The sequence below is a fragment of the Vespa crabro genome, chromosome 3 (genome assembly GCF_910589235.1).
Source record: "Vespa crabro chromosome 3, iyVesCrab1.2, whole genome shotgun sequence".
Lineage (NCBI taxonomy): Eukaryota > Metazoa > Arthropoda > Insecta > Hymenoptera > Vespidae > Vespa > Vespa crabro.
Genome location: NC_060957.1, coordinates 9,178,717 through 9,205,009, shown reverse-complemented (window position 1 = coordinate 9,205,009; position 26,293 = coordinate 9,178,717). Strand labels below are relative to the sequence as shown.

The following is a 26,293-nucleotide window of genomic DNA, read 5'->3' as shown; positions in this document are numbered from 1 at the left end:
ATTTTTTGTAATTGTTTAAAAAATGTTTCTTTTTTTTTCATTATAGGCGCATTCAAACGTATAATTTTTCTTGATAAATTTATTCGATATATTCGTAACGAATTTGGAAAAAATCAAAAAAATATAATTTTAAGGATATTTTTCAGATCGTATGAGCGAAAATGTGCAGAAAAGAAATAAAATTAAATTTAGAATGGAATATGCATAAATATTTGAATTTCATGGTATCTAGTTTGTAAGTTCAAAGTTAGAGCTCGTAAACGGCATGTAATTTCAGACACATTATGTGTGATTTTTTTTATCGTTAAAGTGACGGTCGATGTTATTTAGTATAATAGATTATACTATGGCCTTTTCCTTTTGAAATAGAATACTCACCAGTAATACGTTGGCTTTTTGTTATAAAGATTTCTTAAACATTAGAACACAACATTGCGTTCCCGTTTTCTTTAGAAAAGAATCTCACAATTTTTACTATTTATCGATATATCAAGACATTCTTTATCTTTAACAATAAATCAATTAATTTAGAATATGATATTTATTAGTATAGTTTCCCATATATTCTAATTGAGTAGTTTACTGTGCCGGACAAAACGACAGACTGAAGACGAAAATATGACGATGGAGCCTATAAATATTTTGGATATCACCAAGGTGTGTGCTATCGTTTTCAAATCTTTCTGTGAAGGTGAACCTATCACAGTGTGGATTAGAACTACAGTGGTTTACTATGTGTACTTTGCTTATTGAACTGATAATAATAATATAAACCAAGGATTACAAGTATTCACAACTAAGTTATATTTTTTATATTATCTATGTTTTTTTTTCATTGTTATTATCATTAATATACAAATAATTTTTGTACTTTCAATATTCTTGACAATCAAATATTTTAAGTTAATGAAATGGTTAAGGTCAATCCAACTTTAATACGGATGAATAAATTATATAAAAAAATATTATCTCTATTGTATATAGTATTTTTTTAAGTAACCCTAATCAAAGTAAATCTTATAAATTTGCTGTATTGTAATATATATTTATATTTATATTTTTATTAATTATATTTTTATTATTTTTGTTTTTCATATCCATGTAGCATTTTTATTAACGAATAAATTCACTTTCATCGTTACTTTCAACATCAAGGAGTATACGTGCCCGCATACTAATTTATCTGTCATTTGTTTTATTTGCTCTTTATCTATTTTATCAGAAAAAAAATAGTTAGTATAAATTGTGTTTCGCAGGAACATCTGTTAATACTGAAACGATATCATACAGAATACGTAATAAGTTAATTATCATTCATTAATGAGTATAATTTTTACCGACATAATGTATCGGTATTTTATTATTTAAGTAACGTTTTTTATTCAGTTCTGTTATTGAGTGTGTTATCGTAAAAAATGAGGATAAAATTATATATTTAAAAAGAAATAGTTTATTGTATGAATTTTGTATAATATACATTCTACATCCATGTCTACAATTCTAAACATCTTTCTATTCTTTACACTTTTTTTTAGTATATAAACTAATGAAAATATTATCTATTGTATTTGTAAAGTAATAATATTTTATGCGTCCAATTTTTTTACGATTTAAACATCGAATATACTCCCATGTAGTTTTGAAAATTTAACTAGAAATGTAATATTTACGTAATCCTACATAATATTATTTATATTTATAATGAACCCAGATACCAGAAAGCAATTTGAATATTTTTAATTATCTCTATAAAAGCGATACGTTTCTTTTTCTACGTTGTAAGAACAAAAGAAGCTACCTATTAAAGAAGCATCGTGGTATATAAGAACTTAAAGTTTACTTTACGACTTTCAATTATTTTTTTTTATAGCTCATCCTTTCCGAGCCAATCCTCTTTTATCATATCTGCTCCTTTCTCGGCTATCATCAACGTTGGTGCGTTTGTATTTCCACTGATAATTTGCGGCATTATGGAAGCATCGATGACTCTTAGTCTTTGAATGCCGTGTACTTTGAGACGAGGATCGACGACTGCTGTAGGATCACCAGAATGGCCCATTTTAGCTGTTCCAACCGGATGGTAGAATGTTCCTGCTGTGTTACTTAAGTTACAATCCCAATATTCCGTGGAATCGGACTCAGTGTTACGACAATTCGGTATGTCGTAATGACGTAAAGTTATTCCATTGTTTTGGAAAGTCTTAGTTGCCACCAACGACCTAACAAAATCGAGAGACTTCAAAAGTATTTTTCTGTCAGATTTATCAGCAAAATAATTCGCGAATATCTTAACTTGATCCGCAGGATCGCTGCTACGTAACTTAATTTCACCCCTACTCTTTGGTCTCAGTAAAGACGGGCACATAAATATGATATCTGTCTCCATAACGACTTTTTGCATATTGTCGATTAGTTCGTCTGAAACGTCGAAGGCTTTTAAAAGGACTTTGAGTTTATTAACCTGCCGTCTTGGTACGTGAGTAAAGATAATCTCTATATCGGGATATTTTGATTGTGGGTCGGTTAAGTTAAGAAACCCAAGTAGATCAACGCCTCCGATCGTAGCCAGTTCACCAGTTCCTTTTATCAAATAATCATAAGCAATGTCCATTATATGCGTCGGTGATTGTGGTCCGTTTGTTTGATTGATGTATGCCAGTTGAATTCCTAACCATATTACGTGATCCTGAAGATTTTTTCCAACAGGTAAATCAGCCACTAGCGATATTCCTATTTCACGTAGATGATTCGCTGGTCCAATTCCAGAAAGCATTAAAATCTGAGGTGTTGTGATAGTGCCAGTGGATAAAATCACTTCTTTTGATGTCGTCACTTCTACTTGCTCGCCATTTTTCAAGGTCACCCTAACACCAGTTGCTCGATTATCATTCATGAGGATCTTATCTACCCTGGCGGACTTCATCACGTATAGATTCTTTCTATCCTTTATCGGTGAAAGAAATGCTTTGGCTGCATTTACTCGACGAGACATATTAATAGTTCCCAATGCTTTCCGATATCCTATATAATGTTCCTCATCAAGCGATTCAAGAATAGGTACACCAAGTTCACGAGCAGCGTTTATAAAGATCTCTTGTATGTTTGTTTCGGAATAATTAAAACTTCTAATATCCAGAAGCCCATCTTTGATGCAATATTTATCTCCCCACTTATCGACATACTCTGGAGAACAGTTAATTGTTTTCTTGAAATATGGTAACACGTTCTCGTAACTCCAACCTTCGTTGCCAAGACGTTCCCATTCGTCATAATCTCGATCATTTCCACGGACGTGTAACATTGCATTTATCACAGAGCTGCCGCCTAGGGCCTTTCCTTTACTCCATTTGCAATTTCTGTCTTTCATACTTTGACAAAATCCTTCCTGTGGTTCGATATCATAATTATAATCTTCTGCGGTTCCCAGAAGCATCAAAATCGATCCAGGAATGTTTGATAATGCTGATGGATCTTCACCAGCTTCGATCAATAATACATCCCAATTGCTTATCTCTGTCAATCTGTTTGCCAAAACCGATCCAGCGCTACCACCTCCTGCTATCACGAAATCAAATTCCTTTTTCGAATTTATAATTTCCTTCGTACGATCCTTCGGATATTCCTTATTAGCGCTTAGAGAGCATTGTGCAATGAGCAACGTTTGTAACAGTTGCGTGAATAAAAAATTAGAAGATCCTTGCGCCGCAGATGCACAAGTTTCAGAAAGGCAAAATTCCATTTTTTTTTCTTTTTTCTTTTTTTTTCCTTTTTTTCTTTTTTTTCTTTTCTTTTCTTTCTTTTTTTGTCTAAATTTTCCGTCTGTTCCTTGACTCGGTCCGACGATCCTTCACCTAAAAAAATTCCGCAGAAAATATAAATTTTTTGCGGCAGTTTTTTTTACATTTTTATTATTTATTATATTTATTTTTATCTTTTTTTTCTTTTTTTTCTTTTTCTTCCTTTTCTTTTTTTTTTGGAAAAGCAAAAATTCTAATAATTATGACGCTTACTTGTCTCACGAACTTATCCTTCAATGTTGCCTCACTTTCTTTATTTATCCTTTGATGAAATCTATTTGACTAATTGTAAGAATAACAATCCAACTAGTAGCAATTAGAATAAAGTAGTGTCAATTAAAATAATTACTCATGTTAATGCAAGTTCACGAAATAGGTCATAAATCATTATTACTCACTGATAGTTCTGTAATAAGCAAACGCTAAAGGATGATTGATCATATTCAGATACTGTATCATGAATAGATCTCGATAATATCCCCTACTTTAATTTCTAGATCAATTTACAATCCTTGTTTCTTTTGATCACTTGATCTTCCCGATTCTTTATTCCCGCAATTTCTTTTCCATCGAGGCATATCCTTTTACCTATCCAGTCATGTAACCTTTCCTATATCAGATTATGCATCATATCTTTAACAAACAATCTCAAATTACAATCACACATTATTCATTTTATACGATATTCAGTAATATTAATTTCGTTATATCGATCAAATACATACATACACAAGACAAAGAGATAGAGACAGAAATACACACACACACATATATGTATAATATTTTCTATATGTTCCAATATAATCGTGCTCGATTGTCAGTAATGTTTCCTCATTTTAAAATGATGCTCTTTTATTAGTTCAAGCTTGTCGATATTTTCTAAAGAAATAATTACGTAATAATATATGTATCTCTACGTTATTTTTGTTTTTTCCGCTTAGCATCGTACTTATTTAAATATTGTTTAGAATATATAAATATACAAAACCGGCAAAATGTATAATAAAACTCATAAAAGGAGGGAAAGAAGTAATCGTTTATTAAGAAATTTTGTGAATTAATTATTTGATTACCACGAATTGATAATCATATTGGATGCCTTTTCAGCTACCATCATTATAGCAGCAATTGGATTAGAATTGGGTAGATATGGAAATATGGAAGGATCGGCAACACGAATGTTTGGTACACCATGAACTCGTAATTGCGAATCGACGACGGCATCAGGATCAGTTGCTGGTCCCATTTTGCAGGTACCGGCTTGATGATTCTCCGGTCCAGTCTTAGCTCGTATATAACATTCCCAATATGCATCCGAGCCGAAGTGCAAACTTGAAAATAATGTGATGTTATTGTCAGTATGTTTATTTTAATAATTATACGAAGATGGAAAAAAAATGAATGAATAATAGACTTACTTTGTACAAAGTGGATGTTTCACTGTATCTAATTGAAGATCCCATTTCTTCATGGTCGGGGTGTCTATGAGCTGTAGTATTTTTTTTATACCTTCGATCAAAACTTTCATATCTTTTTCATTGGTGAAATAATTAGGATACATTAGAGGCAAATCTAAAGGATTGGCGCTACGCAGTTCTACGGTACCACGACTTTCAGGAATTACGACGGTCGGTCTAGCGACGATCTTTCTTCTATTGGGGCAAGGTTCTTTAACACCATCCGTGCATTCGTTTGGCATTCCTGTTTTCGGGCAGTACGAACTGAAGCCGTCGAAGAATACTTGCAAGTCAGGTAAACCAGGAATAGTATAGTTACTTTCAAGAAAAGCAGTGACCTGAGTTAATCCAGTGCTAGCCAAATCACCGGTTCTAGTTTCAAGAAATTCGTTCACTGATTGCATGGTCATAGTTTCTACCGAAATATCTTTAATAGTCATTGGTACAGCAATGGACACGTGATTGATAAAATACTGTCCTACTGGTAAATCCTTATACGTTCTAATACCAAATTTATTTAATTCCTCTCTTGGCCCAATACCGGAATTTAGAAGTAACTGTGGCGATCCCATGGCACCAGCCGTCAAAATAACTTCCTTATTACACTTGATGACTCTCCTTTGCCCTTTTTTGTCGACCAGTTCGACACCGTATGCTTTCATATCGTAATCGTTAATTAAAACCCTCAATACTCGAGCATTAGTCAGAACTCGTAGATTATTTCTATTGTATACAGGTCTTAGATAGGCTTTAGGAGTTGATGCTCTTAATCCTTTGTCCACTGTCATTGGTGCTACCATGAAACCAGTTTGGGTAAACTCCTTTAAACCAGACGTTTTATAACCTAATTCGGACGCTGATTCTAAAAGTGAACTAACAAATGCTGGTCTATGAGAATAATGTTGAATTTTCACTGGGCCATTGGGTACAGTACGAGCGAATGAACTCAACATCAATGGATCAACCGGATCCTCTGCACGTTGGAAATAGTGTTCGATTTCATCATAGGACCATCCAATGTTACCCTCACGTGCCCATTTATTATAGATCTCTGGATGACCGCGATAATACATCATGCCGTGCATTGCGCCGGTACCTGAGATCATTTTTCCTCTAGGTACATTACACTTTCCACCAGTATCTGAAATTTCGAATAAAAGTTCAATGAATTTTGTTCGATGTGCGACGAATGGAATAATAATGATAGATTATTTTACCTAAGCAGGCTGTTGGATGTGGTCTCGTTGGTTCCGTTTTATATTTCCAATCTAGTGACGAAGAAATAGCGCTCGAAGCAAATCCTGGAATAGCTGTCATGGTTGGTTCTTCAGGACCAGCTTCGATCAATAAAACTCTATTCCAAGCATTGTCACTTAATCTTCTGGCAATAATAGGTCCGGCTACACCTGCACCAACGACAATGAAGTCGTACCTATGTAAACATACATATCATCATGAATGCCTTGCCAAAATGGTTTATTTTCGAGAATAGACTTGAGAACTCATCATTTAGGTCATTTATTTACCATTCGTTTGGTACATCGTCTCTACCCAATCGACGGCAAGGATCAGAAATGTCGCATCTCGACATCATCAGATTCTGAACTAAATTTATGAAAGCGGATTGGCCACCGCATAACGTGTCCATGTATTTTGTATCTTCAAAACTACAGCCGCAACATCCTGTTGTGTTTGATATAATGAAACTGTCATAATTTAAGCCCAATTGATTGAGCTAAAAAGAAACAACACCGTATTAATATTAATCTGTACTATCTATTCCTAATAAAATTTTTTTCGCAAAAGAAAAAAAAAAAGATAAGGAAAAAAAAAGAGAGAAAAATAGAAAAAATAGACGTTATTATCAGCTAATCAGCAACGTACATAACATTTTAATATTTCACAGTTCATGATAAAATAATCACGTTAATACGAATTGCAAATTTCTAGTTGATTATACTCTTTTTCCTCTTTTTTGTTTTTGCATATCGGTATTTTAATAATACCGCATCCTGTAAAATACATTCGTTATTTCGTTCAACACAATTTAAAAAAGATTTTAATATCACTGATAATCTTAAATTATATTTTAATTTTAAGCTTGTATCTTTCGATTTGATCGTCGAAATAACGATGTACTCTTTTATATAGCGCTTTCATTGATTAATATTTATACTTACCATCGGTGGATTAACTTGTTTAGCGAATGCATACTGCACCAAAAGCAAGATAAAATCGAGTAGGCGCATTTTTAAAATCCGTATCATCGTACGTCATCCAAGATCATCTGTAAATTATTATATTTACTTTTTATTAAACAGGTCTTCGTTTTTTTTCTTTTTCTTTTCATTTTTGTTTTGTTTTGTTTTGTTTTTTTGTTTTTTTTTTTCTTTTTTTTTCTTTTTTTTTTTTTATCTGCTCACGTTTACCATACATTTATTTTGCACAATTAACCACAATAATCATCTTTTTATCAAATATAGATCATTTAATTTTTCTCAAATTCTCGCACGATTAATCATTGAAATTAAATTAATGATCCATTACGTATGGTTTTATGAAATGTCATTAAATTCGAAGATAACGAACGATTAGATAAGAATATAATATTACGGGGATTTTCTTAATGATAACGACTTATGAATGCCAACGTATGTCATAGGAAAGATGTTTGATAACCATACATTTAATTAAACACAAACGTTCTTTCTACCACGGTACTTACGATCGCGACAAATTTTCCGTTTGGTTGCGCGCATACTATTTATCATTTCAGAGGATTCATAAATAAAAGTGAAAATGATGATCCATGCACTAGCAAGAAACCGTATGAACTGAAACAAGGAAAACAAAGAGAGAGAGAGAGAAAAAGAAAGAGAGAGAGAGAGAGAGAGAGAGAGAGAGAGAGAGAGAGAGAGAGAGAGAAAGAAAGAAAGAAAGAAAGATCGATACCATCGAGAACGTTCTAACACTCGTTATTGTAGCACCAAAGATAGAAAGTAAACGTTATTCTCATTCCTCTTACTTTCCTTTTATTTTTTACTTAATAGGCACTCTTTATTGCTTGCGATAGAAGAGGAAATTACGAGGCATCGATTATTTTCGATTTCCCTCGATCCTTTCCTTAAATACCGTTATAGATAATGTGTAGAGAGTTGGTAAATGTTAAATATGATATGTCGTTACATAAAGAATGATAAATCTGTAACAGGGATCGGATAGATAGATATAGTGGTTCTGCAGAACGTCAATAGAACGACTAGGGTAGGGTGCAGTGGCCTCACGGCCACAGATATAAGAGAACCAAAACGATAAATGCCTTTCTATACAAATAAGCAGCATGCATGAGAAAGAAGGAAAGAAAGTTAGAGAGAGAGAGAGAGAGAGAGAGAGAGAGAGAGAGAGAGAGGAGAGAGAGAGAGAGAGCATACGTAATACATCGGAAGTCTTTCCGATAATGCTCGTCAAGAATCGTCTAATTAAATACAATCCAACTCGCAATATGTAATCTTCTCTTGGAGTTACACGAAATATAAGAAGAAAATCGTGACAGACATTTGAATGGATATATAAGTAACTCTTGATTAAAACGGAAGAGCCGAATCAACAGGATTTTAACACACGTTGACTATCGTAAGTCTAATCTGTTGTAACAGAATAAAATTTTCATTATTATAAACTTGTAATGATAAATTATTCATATTTTATAATCTTTAATATGACTATACTCTTATTAATAATGAGTATTCATATTTTTAGCGATGATAATCTATCTATCATAATACATTTGGTTGCCAATGACAAGATACATATTAGACGATTAAAAATGATAAGTATTGGATTAAAATGCAGCAATAATAAAATAATGACGTATTGCAGAAACCACGACGGTCAGTACTACTTTCGTTTATATTATTATAATATAATTGTTATCATAGAAATCTAGATTTTTTTTTAAATATTACATTTGTTGACTTTTAATTTAGAAATGATTCGTTAATTGATACTCGAAAGAATAATTTTCATTATAAATATATAAGTATATATTTTCTTTATTCATAATTTCATTATTTAACCGAACGTTCCGTTAATAACGTTTATTAATTGTCGCACAGCTCGCTTTTTTTACTTCACACTATTATCTCATTATTTGGGTTATTGAAAATTATCTTTATGATTGTATTCGATTTATAAATAATTAATTTATAAATTCTGCAATGATGGCCATTAACATGTCCTCCGTGATCAACGTGTTTATATCCATGACACAAACGTAAATTTTCCTAATCGCGTAATAACGATTGTACAGAATAATTGCGAATTTAGTTTGACTTGATGCGACACAACGATTAGATAAAGAAACAAATCACTTATCACGTTCTCCTTCGGACTATGAACTAATATCATATTTGATTTGATCAAGAAGTAACACAAAAAGACGTGAGCATTAAAATTGTATCGCTGGTGAAACTATTTTTTCTTCTTTTTCTTTCTTTTCTTTTCTTTTCTCTTTTTTTTTTGTGTGTATCTCTTCTTTTTCCATTTTTGAAATACCATAAGATCCCACGCAAGTTGGACTAGATAATCAGCGACATTTAGATTGAAATTCCGAATGGCGCGGGGGCGCGCGCGGGCGCACGAACGAAATCGAGTTCTGTACTGACTGCAACCTCCGATTGATCGTACTCTTACCATTGGTCCATTAAATACATTTTCCATAAGATAAATGTGTGTACGATCGATTCCCATTGCAACTGGCTATAACGAACACGGTGAACTCGAATGTATGTACGTTGGTGGTAAACGTTGTTGGACGAGTTTACTTCCGAGGACGAAAAAAGAAATTCGAGATTTTTATGAAAGCACGTGTCGTTCAAAATCGATTGGATTTCATAGACGAATATTAATTATATTGATTAGTGATAAGTACAATAGAGAGAAAGAAAGAGAATGAGAAAGAGAGAGAGAGAAAGAGAGAGAGAGAGAAAAAGAGAGAGAAAAAGAGAGAGAGAGAGAGAGAGAGAGAGAAAGAGAGAGAGAGAGAGAGAGATCGTTACCTGATGAAATTCAGTGGAACGTAGCGCGGCTGATGGTGAAGTATCGACTCAAGCTTGCCGGTTCGCAAACATTTTGGAAGCATTTGGAGCGTCGACGAGAACAAAGAAGAAACTAAAGGGGGAACGAACGGTGACTCGAGTCGAAAGGCGCGCGGCTACGAGTCAATGGTGGCTCCTGGACGGTCAACAGGAAGGTTGCTAATCGACTCAACGACCAAAAATATCAAGTAGACGCGAACAGAGAAGGCAGACAGTAAGACTCGCGTCCGTTTCTCCTCGAAGAAGATCGTTTGGCAAGAGGCAAACGTTGTTAGCCGCATATCGGTTAACCCGTCAGCCAAACCAACCGACGAAGCTAGACGCACTAATTAAGAAGCCTCCTTCTTCTCTTCTTTCCACTCCTCTTACTCCTCTCTTTCGAGGGCCAAAGAAATCCCTCGTGTCTGACGGCGGTGAAACATCCGTGACGTGACGTCATCTTGCTTCCACTCTGCGTTCAGTCGAGTCTATTCGGTCCAAGCAGGATGCAACGTCGACGAAAGTCATTCCATCGACGAAGAAAGTTGAATAACAAAATTATATTGTATGTATATCCACACACAATATATACATCCCTTTGCATTGCAAGATGACGATTGACTTTTCTCTATAACTTTCGAATCATCTCTAATGTGATGTTTCATTTAGTTAATAAAACAAATTAGTATTTAAAAATTTCTTTTAAAGTATATGTTTATGTATGTGAAACTATAAATTGGCCAAGAACAAACTAGAAAAATAATTATAGTGCAAAAGGATGTGTGTGTATGTATTTCGTTTCGTTGTCCGGCTTTCTTCCTCGTCAAATGACTTTCGTTGATGTTGCATCCTTCTTGAATCAAATGGACTTGTGTATACAGGGTGTCCGTCCATAGACATCCGAGCAAATATCTCATAACTAGTTGGTTAGGTTAAAAAAAATATTATTAAGAAAAATTTGCACGGCTCTAAGTCAGCTACAAAGTGCAAGTATTCTTTTTTCTTTTTATTTGTGATTTTTTCGAGTTATGAAGGTCAATGTAGATTTTTTTTTCTTTTTTTTTTTCTTTTTTTTGTTTAAATCAATATCCATAATATCTCTTTTTCCTATTATTTGTATAGCGATGGTCATTGGTAATCAAAATCATATGTAATAAAAAATTGCTATTATACATTCTTTACGAGATAATCGATATCTTAAAGATTGACTAACATAATCATACTGTACTATAATTGATACTTCATACTATACAAATATATTATTTACAAATCAAATAGTCGTATATCTTTTATTAACGAGTTGAAAGTCAGTCAGAAGGTCAGAATCTATACGTTGTAATCGAATTCAAAATATTATATAGTCCGATGAATGTTTTCTAAATTGTCATGTGGAAAAACAACAATGTATTTTAATATTTAAGATTTTAATTAACTTGTAAACGATGCGTAATAAAAATTTGTCACTTTCACATGATTTTAATTACAAATGATCACTACTATAGAAATATGCATAAAAAAATATTATAGGTATCCATGTAAAAAAAAAATAAAGAAAAACTGTTGACCTTCATAAATCTAAAAGAAATCGCTTTTTCAACAAACAAAATTTTGTTTACACAAACTTTCTTGTGAATGATCCAGCTCACACAAATTTTTATTATTAAATTTTCTTGTAACTTAAACTTGTCCGCAATATATTTGCTTGGACATTTATAAACGAACACCCTGTATATATATACACGTATGTGAACCGATTCTCCATGGGCAATAACAAGAAATAACGAACTATTATGATCATCCTGCCTAATGCGCGAACCTTTCAACAAATCGAGAAATCCTTTGAATTGCTCACCTACCCAAAAACTTCAGTAAACTTTTTCGAGTTCAAAGAAAGAAAATCAAAATAAAGGAAGACGAAAAGAAAAGAAAAAAAACAAAGAGAAGACTTCTCTATTGATTATGCAAGCTAGTATTTCGCTATACGAGTTTATAATGATTCGCAACGCACAAATATGGTGAATCACTGTTTCTCTCTCTCTCTCTCTTCCTATGTTTTTTCTTTTCTTTTCTTTTCTTTTTTTTCTTTTCTTTCACTTTTCGCTTTACCTATCGTAAGATGTATGATTTCACTTGTATTCGAGGAAAATTAGGAGGTACGGCTCGTTGCGAGAATCAACCACCGATACGATCTGATTATTCTTATACGCTTAATTGTTACCACGGTTTCATAGGATTATGAGATCTTACCAGGTTCTTGAAGAGTTAGAATCCGTTTGATTCGAGTGCCAGCGAACGAATAGAGCTTCAAATGATTCTGTCTTTAAGTAATAAAGGAAGATGAAAGGTAATCATTATAATAAAAATCATGTGGCACATCTGAGCATACATATGAAAAATATATTGACACAGCATGTGGGTAAATAAAAATTATCGAAATATAGAGGTATTCGATTAATTATTTTAATTCGCACATGTGCTCAATGCCAAAATAGCTTGATAATGTAACAAGATATATGTACGTATTTATTTAATTATTTCAAATAATTTTTCGGAAATATGAAGATTGTACATTAAATAATTTGTTGATTTTGCTTATCACGAATGATTTCGGTTATTCCAATACTCCTTAATCATATCGGCACCTTTTTCCGCGATCATTATTATGGGTGCGTTAGTATTTCCAGAGATTATATTCGGCATAATGGATCCATCGATCACACGAAGACCTTGAATACCGTGTACCTTCAATCGAGAATCAACTACACCCATAGGATCGTTAGCAGGTGCCATCTTGCATGTACCAATTGGATGATAAATTGTCATTGTATAATGACGTGCGTGACATCGCCAATAATCATCCGATGAAAATTGAAATATTGAACAAGCTGGTATTCTATTTGGATTTGCCCGAGCATTAACATTTTGCATTATTTTCGTTTGACTTATTTTATGTGCAAATTTTGCGCCTTCTATCTGTGATAGAAAAAAATATTCCATAAAAGATTAATATCTATGAAACGTATATTTAACAAAAGTCTCTTGAAAAAGTTTAACTGAGATCAATTGAGATATTAGTTTAGGAAGGATACGTTCGTTAGTATTTCATTATAATTTTCAAAGTTTTAACAATAATTAATAACTTATGTTAAATTTATTATGAATTAACATTAAGAGATAGAAAATATGCATCTTTACCAAAATTTCAAGGTCGCGAAGATTGTTAAAGTAATTGGGTACAATGATAGGGTGATCTTTGGGATTTTTCGTTCTTAATTTGATATAACCTCTGCTACGAGGTCTCAAAAGAATTGGTATAATAGAGTAAGAATGCTGATAGTTGATATTTTTGAAAACTTTTGCATAAAAATCGTCCGTAAGACCAAATATTCTTTTACTGAATACTCCACCGTCTAAATTAATAGAAGCCGCCGCTATAAATAGCTGAATGTCTGGATAATCTGCGGAGACATTTGAATATCTGAAAATGAATGATATTTTTTATAAAAGTAATCCTGAGAAAAAGTGTTTTTGAAAAGATTGATCAATATCTATACTTACTTTGTATTAATAAAAGCCATTGCCTCGCACTCTGGTGCCGTATATAAAGGACCACTTTTTTTCTTAGCAAATTGTCTTACCGATTTCAGGGAAATAAGTTTTGGCAATACGTAAGTGAACTCGTTGAAATTGTATTTTTCCGGTGGATCGACCAAATAAACTAAACCTCCTATCGCCACGTGATCTTGAAGATTCGAACCAACGCCTGGCATGTCTTGGATCAATGGTATATCTAATTCCTTAAGATGATCCATTGGTCCAATCCCCGACAGCATTAGCAATTGCGGTGACTGTATAGTACCGGCAGTCAAAATAACTTCGAAATTCGCACGAACGGTGTATGTTTCTTCATTGTTCCGAAACATCACGCCGTAAGCTCTCTTTGAATTTTCCTTTATCAGGATTTTTTCGACAATCGAATGCGTGCATATATGAAGATTTTTTCTTTTCGATGCCTTCCGAAGAAAAGCTTTAGAAGTACTGCAACGAAGACCGTCTCTGATCGTTGCATGAGAATACGTGAATCCAGTTTGATTCGATCCATTTATGTCACCTATTCTATAACCTATCTCTTTTCCAGCGTCTAATAAATAATCCGTCACAGGAGTTTGAAATCTGAAATGTTCAATAGTCATTTCTCCGTTAGTCCCATGATAAGCGGGATCTAAACCTTCGATTTTGTTATTTTCCGATTTTTTAAAATATGGCAGTACACTCTCGTAATCCCAACCAGGATTACCTAGATCTCTCCAATTATCGTAATCCTTTTTGTTACCACGTACATAGAGCATAGCATTTATCACACTACTGCCACCTAATACCTTTTAACATAAGAACATCCTTTGACAATTTGTTCGAACAAAATTCTATTCAAGATATTAATTTATAATATTTTACCTTTCCTCGTGGCCAATTACATTGCCTATTATTCATTCCCAGGCAATAACACGATGACGGTTCCGTCTTAAATTGCCAATCTATTGGACTAACTTGATAAGTCGGAAAAATAACAGGAATATCTGATAACATCGGTTCGATTCCACCAGCTTCCAATAAAAGCACCGTCCAATTTTCGTTTTCCGAAAGACGATTCGCAATAACTGATCCCGCTGATCCACCACCGATCACCACAAAGTCATAATTATCCGAAAGCTTTCTCGGTGACAATGTATTTATTCGATTATCATGATCGATGATATCCGGACGATATAACAACACAAAGATTTTTAATAAAATTAGAAAACTCTTTTCCAGCCTATAAAAAAGCGCGATTTGTAAGGGAGACAATTTTTTTAACGTAATCATTCTTAATGAATGAAAATTTTCTTTCTTTTAAAAATAAAATACCAACGATCGATGCTTTCTATTCGTGATACAAAGAAAAAATGTAGTTCTCGAGAGGCACCTGCCCACATAATGCACATTAATTGACCTCAATATTCTCTTTATTCGTTGTGTCAGCAATCTTACCGTTACAAATAAATTTAGTATCGATGCAAAATTTCGATAATTATACATTTAATATTATATATTTACTTCATATATTATTTTATGTCTTTACATATTTTTTACAATTATTCATTTTACTAAAATATGTCATACAATAACATATCTGAAGATAACGTTGATGTTTTTATGAAAAACGATAATATACATAAATTACAATTTATGTTACTATCAAATACATAGCCGTATATAAAGTTTATTGTACTTTGAAATGATGTCACAATCATTAGATATTCTGGACAATAAATAATAATTGAAAAAACAATAAAAATATATTAAATTATTAACATAAAACATCATTTGTTTTTAATCTAGAATTGTTTAAAAAATAATGGTCGTGATATCACTTTTCGTAGAAAAGTTCTACTCCATCTTGATATTTTTTTTCCAAATACGTGCTTTAGCCTCGATTCTTCTTCTTTAACCAGTACTGCTTAATCATGTCAGAACCCTTTTCGGCGATCATTATCACTGGAGCATTGGTATTACCGCTGACAATGTTGGGCATGATAGAAGCGTCGATAACACGAAGGCCACTTACTCCGTAAACTCGAAGCTCATGGTCGACCACTGCATCTGGATCCCAATACGGTCCCATTTTGCAAGTACCAACAGGATGATAAACCGTATGCGTATAATATCTAATCATACATTCCCAATGTTGATCAGTGTACTGTGGTATATCCTTGCAATTGGGAAATGGTTTCGAATAAAGTTCACTACCGAATCTTTCAAAAGCTCGAGTTTTGCTAAGTGCAATAGCGATCTTGATGCCTTCAATAAGGGTCGCTATATCCTCGCGTTCTTTAAAATAGTTAGTATAAATCAAGGGATGATCGAACGGATTTTTGCTTTTTAATTTGATAATACCTCTACTCTTAGGTCTCAAAAGCATGGGTAACACGCTCCAAACGTCCTTTTCGCTAATCGGACTAAAAACTGCATCGTAAAAACTCTTCTTTACCCCATCGATCTTTCGTAATTGTCTACCGCCATCTGAATTTATCGAGCCTGATGCAAAATGTAGCTCGATATCTGGAAAATCTTCCGTGGCATTAGCGTACTTAGTATTAATAAAGGCTATTCCTTCAACACCACCTAAAACGGTCAAAGGACCATCACCTAAAAGTGCATATTGTATGACAGCTTGCACATTGTGAAGTCTCTTTTCGACCATAGAAATTTCACTGTTCACTCGAAAAGCGAGACCACCTAAACCAACGTGATCTTGTAGATTATGACCTACTTTTAGATCTTGTATCACCGGAATACCGTGTTTAAGCAAATCTTTTCTTGGTCCTAAACCTGACAACATCAGGAGCTGAGCAGAATTGATGGATCCACTGGACACGATCACTTCTTTTTTCGTATATATGCGAAAAACTTTATTATCTCTGACAAATTCTACTCCGTATGTTCTCTTAGAATTGGGATCGATCAGTATTTTGGTCACGTGTGAGTTCAATGCAACGTGCAAGTTTTTACGAAGTCTTATAGGACGTAAGAAAGCCTTTGATGAGGAACATCGACTGCCACGTCTTATGGTACCCTGTGCGATCATGAAACCAGTCTGATATTCTCCATTTATGTCACGATTTTCGTAACCCATCTCTTGACCAGCTTGAATGAAGGCTGCCGCCAATGGTGTATGCCATGGTGCTTCTTGAACTGTTAGATAACCACCCTTCGAATGATACGATGTACGGGTCAAGTATGGATTTTGATTGTCTTCGGACTTCTTGAAATAATAAAGTACTTCTTTCGAATTCCAACCAGGATTACCCTGCTGCTCCCACAAGTCATAGTCCTTTTTATTTCCACGAAGATAAAGCATGTAGTTTAGAACGCTGCTACCACCGATCACTTTACCACGAGGCCAGTTGCAACGTTCATTTTCCATTGCTGAAACGATTGCAATACTTTCATTGGTATTCGATGTAGCAAGACTCGACAGATTTCTAACTCTTTCGAATGAAAACTTTCGACGCGGACTCTATACGATCACATTATGTTACATGTTAGTAAAAGAAAAAAAGAAGAAAAATTATCAAGATCCAGTTCAGTAATACTTACCCAAGCAATAAGTACTCTGAGGTTCTGTCTTATACTGCCAATCGAGTTGAGTTAGTTGAAGATAACCAGCAAGAAGAGGTACGTCCGATATATCTGTCTCCTGTCCTCCAGCTTCTAGGAGTAGCACGTTCCAGTTGTTGATTTCGCTTAAACGATTCGCTACAACGGCACCTGAAACGGATATACATAATAGAAAATTGTCGGCAATTTTCATCGTTCTAGATATCGTCGTTATTTCAGTCAACTATTTAATATAGTCTTATCAATATGTAATGTAAAAGGAAAAAAATAACTGTTACGTGTATTATTTCAAAGCATAAAATATTAATCATAATCCGACTTATCTGAATTTTTCTTCATAACGTATACGACTTCAATCTTTCTTAATAATATCATCGAAATATAGCGATTAACAATTATTAAAATTTTTAAAAGATGAAAAAAGAAATTTTTCATAGTCAGGTCAATTGTCATTGCAATATCACAAAATAATTCGATCTTAAAAGTAAAACGTACGATCAATTTCATTCGATTGTAACGAATAAACGAGAAGTAAGAAGATCTCATAAATTTAATAATCATTTTGACGATAGATACCTGCTGATCCACCACCAATTATAATAAAATCGTAAGATCTTAATAATTCTTCAGAAGGAACATCAATAGGTGGTGCCTCGTTGTCTAAGACTTCGTAATGGAAATAAAGTATTGCTGCAGTTAAAACTGAAAAAAACCACGATAGTCCAGTGCTTGTCGTAGAGAAGCCTCCAATCAATGCACTTTCTGTTCCCATTATGACTTATTTTATAGCTTCTGCAAAAGTAAAGTTGATTTTATTTAATAATTTACGAAATACTTTTCTTTTTCTTTTATCTTTTTTTATTTATTTATTTTTTGTTTTTTTTTTGTTTTTTTTATAAAAAATATACAATAGAGCGTATAATTTACAATAAATTGAAAGCATTTCCAAGACTTTCTTAAGACACGTTGTTTCTGTAGAATCGATACCAATATACTGAGTATCATCGTATCATCGTTTAAAAATTCAATTGACTCGAAAGACCATGAAGTATGTCGTTGTGAATAACAATGAAGCAGAAAACTTTCGACTGTTAAGTAATTCACTGTCAATGTAAAGTTTCGACAATTTTCTGGACGTCACATAAATAAAACGTCGAGCAGAGTTCTTAATTCCTATTATTTTTTACTCTCAGTCTATGGATTAAGGTCGTTAATTTGTGGAAATTCGAATTTAAAAAAAAAAAAAAGAAAGAAAAAAAAGAAGAAGAAAGAAAAGAAAAAGAAAAAAAAGAACCTGTTAGAGGATATTTCCATTTAATTAGTCCATATAGTTCCGATATATGCCATCATCGCACAGGTTATTGTTCCATATTAGATCGCAATTCTTTGTTTTCCCTATATAATATCACAATGTCTTTGAGAGGTTTCCCCGTTCGTTTTCTCGATCGTTTTCTAGGTTTCTATGCCGACACTTGTACGATTCTAATTCCAAGATCGTTTAAGCGTATAATGGATATTATACATTTTTTTTTTTACGAAGAAACGAATCGACTATTTATAAAAAAAAAAAAAGCAATGTTTCTATCTTCATAATGAAAAATTTCTTCACAATATCACACATATAATCTTTTTTTATGTTTCATTATACAATCATCACGTACTTCACAGGCACGTACTTTTGAGGGATATTATTTCTGATAATTAAAAAAATAATATACACACGTTATCACATAATTAAATTACATTGTTCTTAAGTTGCATTTCTGGGTAATTAAATAATTAACCATAATCACGTAAAATTTCGTAATAACTTATCTTTCCACGCGAGAATTCGTACTCTTTAGGACGAAGTAAAGAACGAAAGAATATAGACCTTACGAAGAGAAGACAATCGAACGAACCCGAAGGGCAACCTCGTAAGAATGACCATGACCTTACTACGGACGCGACTATCAGCATGCTGGATCCATTGAGATTGTATTCTAGAGTTATACGATTACCTTCAAAGCGAACGGGTTTCGAAGCTACGTGCCTCTCACATAACGGTCATCGACTTCCCTCTCTGCCTTTCTCTGTCACATTTTTCTTTTTTTTTGCTCTCTCCATTTCTCCTCTCTCCTTTTCAAATTTTCTTTTTGAACGATTACCTTCTCATACTCAAAAATGATAAAAATATTGGATCTATCTTAGATCTTAATATAATTTTGAAAGTAATCGTTTAATATGCTCGTCATCGTCATCATTGTTATGTCATCATCATTATCGTCATTATTGTTATCTTAAAAATGTTTTCAAAAAAAACAAACAAAAGAAAAAAAAATAAACGCTATACGAGGACAATAATAAGTCTATTAAAAAAACAATTACGTACATCAACTTGTTAGAGAAAAACTGTTAACGGAAGTAAACTTCCTTCTTCTTTTTTTTTTTCTTCTTTCTTTCTTTTTGGAACTTCGTTTTTCTTTTCTTCTCCTATTCTCTTATTTTACAACAATAATTATGATATTCAATGAAAATATATTCTTATTACGATACTCGATTCAAAAGTGTTCAATCCATTTTGATAAGAAGGATGGTTTGAGTGGTGAAGAATATTTTAAAAGTTTCGTTCGATCAAGTGCGTTACGTGAGATATCTCACGTAAACGAAGGACGATCGCGAGTTAATGTTCGGAGAATCATGTTCTTGACGTCACGAGCCATTGGTCTCATCGTGAAAAACGGTGCGGCCTCTCTACCAAATGACCTACTTTTAGTTGTGACAAGAGTAGGGAAGCGAGACGTACTTTACAAGGCATAAGAGAATCAAGCTTCCTAGTTACAATGTTGCCTTATCGGCAATTATTATTAATAATAATAATAATAATAATAATAATAATAGTAATAATAGTAATAATAATAATAATAAATAATTTATCAATCAATAATTTACTCTCTAGTCCGACTTCTTATCTTTACTCAAAAAATAAAATTATTTTTTTCTTCATACGCGAAGATATCTTTGATAAATTTGAAATAAAAAGATTAATTCATAAAATGAAATAAATCATAAATACAGTTTATCTCCTATTATTTAAAGTAAAAGATTAAATTTGAAATTAAAATATTTCTCATATTCTGATACCCGCAGGTTGGAAATAGATCACACATGTCGCCTCAAGGCCTACCCACGTATTAACAACTTTTATGATGGCTGATTAAATAGTTTGATCACTTAAAAGTGATGTATAGTTATATGTATAGTTATTGCTATACGGTTTCAGTACGAAATGGATTTCATAGAGACCACATATGTTTTAAGTCTATGTTGTTTGATTTATATTCTAAAAAACTCGTTACCATTTACACTCGTTACTTTAATGAGAGTAGCAAGTAACAGTATTTTTAGAATCAAATCAAACAACATACCGTTGGATATTGAAATATTCATTAGAGAGATTGAGAAACGAGCAATAATATATTTAAAAAATATTTTGATAAGAATTGAAAGAAAAAGAAATTATGGGTAGAATTGTGTAAAAAATTTGTTGAAAATTTGAATAATCTAACTGATACAGATAAAAATGAAAATAGTAAGTTTCTTATTATTTATCGATTAAGTTTAATTTCATTCAGCACATTATGTAAATAAGTACATTTTTTATATTTTACAAAAGTCTACGTAGACTCGTCCGTGCCTCGAGATTACATTAAATTTTAAACAATATTACATATTCTCATATTGCCGTGGAATGCATTTCAGTGACAAGATGAAATAATTAAGTAAATATATTCTCTGACATCATCACACCGAATTTTGCCTCTTCTTCTAATTGGAACAATATTTTCCAAAGGACATTAATAGAAAGTATTTTCAAAACGAATTACACCGTGTTTTCTAACATAATTATGAAGAATACAGCGCCTTTTTTTCAATACTATCGCAAAATTCAATATTGGTATCAAATGTTAATATTAAATATTCGCAAATTGTTAGCTAATAATCTATAGTTAAAAATATTAATTTTTTATAGTTATTAAAATTACTACAAAAAACTAAAGTTTTTTTTACTGATAAGTTTCTACTGGAATATTATAATATGTTTTAAGAAAACATATGCCTCATCCTCTATAAATATCAATGTCATTGGTCATACATTTATGTCATTATAATGTGAATTTTTTTTTCACAGATAAGCAATTACAAAAATATAATGGAAAAATTTAAGAACATGCAATGAGAATATGACGAATAAAAAAGTATGCCATCTGAAACAGGAAGGGGAAAAAGTGGGATAAATATTTATAATTCAATCAATCATTATTTCTGCTCTATTTATCAAGAGTAGAAACATATTCAACAACGTTGAATCTACGATCAGCAACTGAAATGGCAATGAAAATGTAATTGAAAAAATGGAGGATCTAAATCATGTTTCCCCTATTACCTCATTATAATCTAATGCCAATGTTACTAAACGAAAGAAAGTTTTTAAAAGCTCGTTTGAGGAATCGTTACTGCAAATACTAAGAGAGAAAAATGACGAGAAAAAGAAAATAGATAAAGACAAATATTTTCTTTTGTCATTGCTCTCGTCATTTAGAAAACTTAGAAACAATAATTTATTGCTCACATAGAGATAATAAATGTTATGAGGCGTGTATGTTTACCAAGATATCACCGTACTCAAACTAATTCTAATGTAATGCCTTCTGATACAAATATTTTTTGAATCCCTGTGTCATAATACTTTTTTTGTTGTTAAGACAATAATATACTGAAGATCCAGATTTAGTTTAATGATGACAAATAAGAAATATAGAGATCTTTTTTTCCGTTTCGACGCTTAATTAGTTAAATTATTATATGTATATTTTCAATAAATAAATGGTTAACTTCAAGAATAATATTATTATCTATATCTTAAAGTTAAATTATAGACAATCTTTTCTTCGATGGGATAATTAGCCGTAACATAGTATTTCTATAAGAAATTTTAAGTCCAATAAAAAACTTATCATAACTTTCAACACTAGTTCGAAAGTAATTAAAGAACTTCTCATGTACACTCATTTAAACTGTCGAACAGTTCATAAAATTTTGTTCATTAAAAAATTCACGGCTTAGTATTACGAATAAACCCAAAATAATCTTTTTCTTTTTTGTTTTCCAAAATGAAAACACAAAACACATGCGACTTCTATGAAATCCATTTCATGCTGTTACTGTATAGAGACTATTTAATCGTCCAATGTGCGTCTACCAAAAGAAAAGAACAACGTTTAAATTATCAAAAAATATATAATCGTCTATCATGAATGTAATCAACACGCGACAAATCTAACGCCTCCATTCGAATGAAAAAAATTAAAAGAAGTTAGATCATTCTCAATTTGATAATATTCCATGACATTATTATCACGATAAAAATGTAAATTCTATCGTTGCGATTTTTTTTTATTTCACAGGAGGATGCTGCGGATCAATGAAAAAGAAGACAATAGTCGGTGGTTATGTTTTCACTTGGTGGTTCGTCACAGATGTTCAACGATTGTCGCTCGAAGTAATGACACTAAATCCAGTTTGCGAGAACGTCGAGACAGCCCAAGGAGTACCACTGACCGTTACCGGAGTAGCCCAGTGCAAGATCATGAAGGCCGACGAGCTTTTACATACTGCCAGCGAACAATTTCTCGGAAAGAGTGTCCACGAAATAAAATCAACTATATTGTCCACCCTCGAGGGTCATTTACGTGCAATTTTAGGTGATAATTAACTTCTACGATCGGATTTATTGATATTTTTCATGACTTTATCTCATGATGTTAGAAATAAATTCATTGCCACGTATTGTGAAAATAGATCGTGTTTATCCACGACGAAACGAAAGAATAAGGATTGCGGAATATCGTTTTTGAGGAATGCGCTATGACGTATTTTTAGGCTTCCATTTTGTTCATTTTATTCCCCCTCTTTCTTTTTATTTTTCTTTCCTTTCTTCTTTTTCTTTTCCTTGATCCTTTCTTTTCAATAAAAAAAAATTTTTATTTCCAGGCACACTCTCGGTCGAGGAGGTTTACAAAGATCGCGATCAATTTGCTGCTCTCGTACGAGAAGTCGCAGCACCTGATGTCGGCCGTATGGGCATAGAGATCCTCTCATTCACTATAAAGGACGTTTACGATGACGTTCAATATTTGGCGTCACTTGGGAAAGCTCAAACCGCAGCAGTTAAACGTGATGCCGATGTTGGTGTCGCTGAGGCCAATCGTGATGCTGGCATACGCGTATGTTTATTTTTTTATTTCATTTTTTTTATTTTTTATTTTAATTTAGAGTGAAAGAGAAAGAGGGAGGGGAGAGAGAGAGAAAGAATATTCATCCAACTCCATCAATATTATTTATTCAATTTAACACAACTCTTTTTATCAGAAGAAAAAGTTTTACTTTTCAAAATGTATGCTCGCTTCGATGCATCCATTATTCAGCGAATTGGTAAATATGCTTAAGCAATAAAGATCGTAAAATTTACTTGTTCGCAGGAAGCCGAGTGCGAGAAAGCGGCAATGGACATTAAGTACAACACCGACACGAAGATCGAAGATAACGCGAGGCTCTTCCAATTGCAAAAGGCTAATTTCGATCAGGAGGTCAATACTGCTGTAAGTGAAACCATGCGTAATCACTTTTTAAACCTATTAATACGTACCTATAAATTACTTTTTCTTTCTTCCTCTTTTTTATTTTTTTTTATTTTTTATTTATTTCTTTTTATTGTTTTACACTTCTGTAGAAAGCCGAAGCCCAGCTTGCTTACGAACTACAAGCCGCGAAAATAAGGCAACGAATACGGAACGAAGAGATACAGATAGAAATCGTCGAGAGGCGTAAACAGATCGAAGTAGAGGAACAGGAGGTACGTCGAAAGGAACACGAACTTCAAAGTACTGTGCGATTACCAGCCGAGGCAGAACATTATAAAATTGGAAAAGTGGCCGAAGGAAAAAGGTGAAACTCATGCTTAATGTTTTTTCTATTTTTTTTTACCTGAAAACAATGCTAAAAGCGCAAAATTATTTCATATCTTTTGCGTATGTAATTTAGTGGATAAAAAAAATAAAATTCATACGTGTACATGAAAAAGTTAAAACTATTCTTTGTAACATTTTAAGAATTCATAAAGGATTATATGTAATGATTATTATCGCAGCGGATTAAGTCAAAAAAATTGAAAAAAATTATTTTATGATTTATTTTATATTACAATTATTTATATCTTGATAACGTAGAGTAATTTAAAATAAAAAAAAAAATATTAAAAATGTATTATTTTATGTATCATTATGACTTTGCAAAAGTGGTCATTGAAACAATTTTGATATAGAACTGGATCACATAGTTTTTAGTATACTGTTTATTTTTTTTTTTTTTGTTTTTTTGGGAAATATAACCACTATGCAATTATTTGCACTTACAAAAAAAAAAGAAGATATAATTGATATGTTATCGTACGTTTTGTCAATTTGTCATAAATATTTTCATACTCTCAAAATATCACAAAAACAAAATACCTTTATTGAAGAAGAAGAAATAGAAGAAATATCTAATATTAATCTAACTTAATTTAACATGATTATAATTAGAAAATTAATAAATAAATAACGTTGTTTATGATTGCCTTTTTTGAATAAAACTAAAATATTTTTCGCTGTAGATCATTTCAAGATTATTGAATAATATTGAAAATAATCTAATTCATATGAAGTATATAAAAATAACACATGTTTTTACACGATACTCGTAAAGATTTATTATTACATACAAAATTTATCATAAAATTATAACATCAAAATACTGTGAAAAATATTTTCTTACATAATGAAAAAATATTTTTTATTAGACACAAATTCAAAGTTTTATAATTTTATATAAAGTGAATGAAAGTTATAAAATAACTTTCAATAAGAAAAATATATAACTTAGTCCACTTAATCATAATTATCAGCACGTGCGCACGCACATACATATACATGTATATTCTAATATATCACGTATAATATATCTTTAAATGAACAGAACGCAAACGGTGAGCGCAGCTAAAGCCGAGGCTGAGAGGATTCGATTAATCGGAGAAGCCGAAGCTCAAGCTTTGGAAGCCGTTGGAATATCAGAAGCTGAACGTATGCGGATGAAGGCTGCAATTTACAAGAAATATGGCGAGGCAGCGATACTCAATATCGCTTTGAACGCCCTGCCGAAGGTAAAGAAACAAATCTTATATATGTACATCATATATGTACGTTAAAACTCGACTTCCGTTCTATAAATTTTTGTAGAAATTTTTGTCATTCTTTTCTTTATTTTTCTTTTTGATTTTTTTTTTGTTTTCTTTTTTGTGTATGTTGCTTCGAAACTTCAATTTTATGCATGAGTCATTGAATATTTCATGTGAAGTATTTCATACTGTCCGGCGATAATCTTTTGAAAAAGTTTTGCAAATTTTCAAGAATTTATTTCTCATTGACCAATTTTCGGAAGGTCGTATTAGATTTTGTCAAATAAAGTAATCCTACGTATAATTTACTTCAATACAATTGAATTTTTTCTAATTTTTTCTTTCTCCTATTCATAGATCGCTGCCGAAATTGCAGCACCATTAGCAAGAATAGAAGAGATAGTTCTGTTAAGTGGAAGTGATACAACGAGCAATGAAATCACACGTTTAGTGGGTCAGGTACCTCCAGCGGTTCAAGCATTGACAGGTGTTGATCTTTCAAAGGTAAAAAATTCATTGTACATGTAAATTTAAGCTAACGTTTACATAATA

General features: G+C 32.4%; 4 protein-coding genes across 9 annotated transcripts in view; 1 reads left to right on the top strand and 3 right to left on the bottom strand.

Annotated features, from left to right (window-relative positions):
* Window positions 1-26,293, top strand: part of LOC124422600 (flotillin-2) — an 88,087-nt gene that overhangs the window by 57,804 nt on the left and 3,990 nt on the right. Inside the window, exons 2-7 of the mRNA XM_046959278.1 lie at window positions 22,935-23,231; window positions 23,521-23,753; window positions 24,009-24,128; window positions 24,260-24,474; window positions 25,543-25,726; window positions 26,099-26,245. Coding sequence (XP_046815234.1) covers window positions 22,935-23,231; window positions 23,521-23,753; window positions 24,009-24,128; window positions 24,260-24,474; window positions 25,543-25,726; window positions 26,099-26,245 — 1,196 coding nt within the window. The remainder of the gene's footprint in view (window positions 1-22,934; window positions 23,232-23,520; window positions 23,754-24,008; window positions 24,129-24,259; window positions 24,475-25,542; window positions 25,727-26,098; window positions 26,246-26,293) is intronic.
* LOC124422597 (glucose dehydrogenase [FAD, quinone]-like) lies at window positions 1,428-4,397 on the bottom strand. Its single transcript, XM_046959272.1, has 2 exons — window positions 4,011-4,397; window positions 1,428-3,851 (listed from the first exon to the last, which is right to left on the bottom strand). The coding sequence occupies exon 2, from the start codon at window positions 3,737-3,739 to the stop codon at window positions 1,865-1,867; it is 1,875 nt and encodes a 624-aa protein (XP_046815228.1). The 5' UTR covers window positions 3,740-3,851; window positions 4,011-4,397; the 3' UTR covers window positions 1,428-1,864.
* Window positions 4,815-15,300, bottom strand: LOC124422594 (glucose dehydrogenase [FAD, quinone]-like). 4 transcript variants are annotated; one of them, XM_046959266.1, is made up of 6 exons: window positions 12,577-12,688; window positions 7,435-7,541; window positions 6,781-6,989; window positions 6,472-6,686; window positions 5,216-6,395; window positions 4,815-5,128 (listed from the first exon to the last, which is right to left on the bottom strand). In XM_046959266.1, exons 2-6 carry the CDS (start codon window positions 7,519-7,521, stop codon window positions 4,867-4,869), a joined length of 1,953 nt encoding a protein of 650 aa, XP_046815222.1. In that variant the 5' UTR covers window positions 7,522-7,541; window positions 12,577-12,688; the 3' UTR covers window positions 4,815-4,866. The 4 variants fall into 4 exon arrangements, 3 of the variants coding, with proteins under 3 accessions (XP_046815222.1, XP_046815224.1, XP_046815223.1); XM_046959268.1 differs by lacking the exon at window positions 12,577-12,688 and adding an exon at window positions 10,312-10,683; XM_046959267.1 differs by lacking the exon at window positions 12,577-12,688 and adding an exon at window positions 9,809-9,962.
* On the bottom strand, window positions 15,315-24,310 carry LOC124422598 (glucose dehydrogenase [FAD, quinone]). Of its 3 annotated transcripts, none has more exons than XM_046959274.1 (4): window positions 24,176-24,310; window positions 18,064-18,279; window positions 17,467-17,637; window positions 15,315-17,295 (listed from the first exon to the last, which is right to left on the bottom strand). In XM_046959274.1, the coding sequence occupies exons 2-4, from the start codon at window positions 18,257-18,259 to the stop codon at window positions 15,794-15,796; spliced, it is 1,869 nt and encodes a 622-aa protein (XP_046815230.1). In that variant the 5' UTR covers window positions 18,260-18,279; window positions 24,176-24,310; the 3' UTR covers window positions 15,315-15,793. The 3 variants fall into 3 exon arrangements, with proteins under 3 accessions (XP_046815230.1, XP_046815229.1, XP_046815231.1); XM_046959273.1 differs by lacking the exon at window positions 24,176-24,310 and adding an exon at window positions 18,782-19,518; XM_046959275.1 differs by lacking the exon at window positions 24,176-24,310 and adding an exon at window positions 18,415-18,737.

Bases quoted from the DNA above. Each gene is read 5' to 3' on its own strand.
- LOC124422594 (XM_046959266.1), bottom strand. From the start codon at position 7,521: ATGATACGGATTTTAAAAATGCGCCTACTCGATTTTATCTTGCTTTTG. The intron at 6,687-6,780 runs GTAAATAAATGA...ATGTTTACATAG, and splicing joins GACGATGTACCAAACGAATG to GTACGACTTCATTGTCGTTG. The intron at 5,129-5,215 runs GTAAGTCTATTA...ATTATTTTCAAG, and splicing joins AAACATCCACTTTGTACAAA to TTTGCACTTCGGCTCGGATG.
- LOC124422598 (XM_046959274.1), bottom strand. From the start codon at position 18,259: ATGGGAACAGAAAGTGCATTGATTGGAGGCTTCTCTACGACAAGCACT. The intron at 17,638-18,063 runs GTATCTATCGTC...TATCCGTTTCAG, and splicing joins AATTGGTGGTGGATCAGCAG to GTGCCGTTGTAGCGAATCGT. The intron at 17,296-17,466 runs GTAAGTATTACT...CAATCGTTTCAG, and splicing joins TCAGAGTACTTATTGCTTGG to CAATGGAAAATGAACGTTGC.
- LOC124422597 (XM_046959272.1), bottom strand. From the start codon at position 3,739: ATGGAATTTTGCCTTTCTGAAACTTGTGCATCTGCGGCGCAAGGATCT.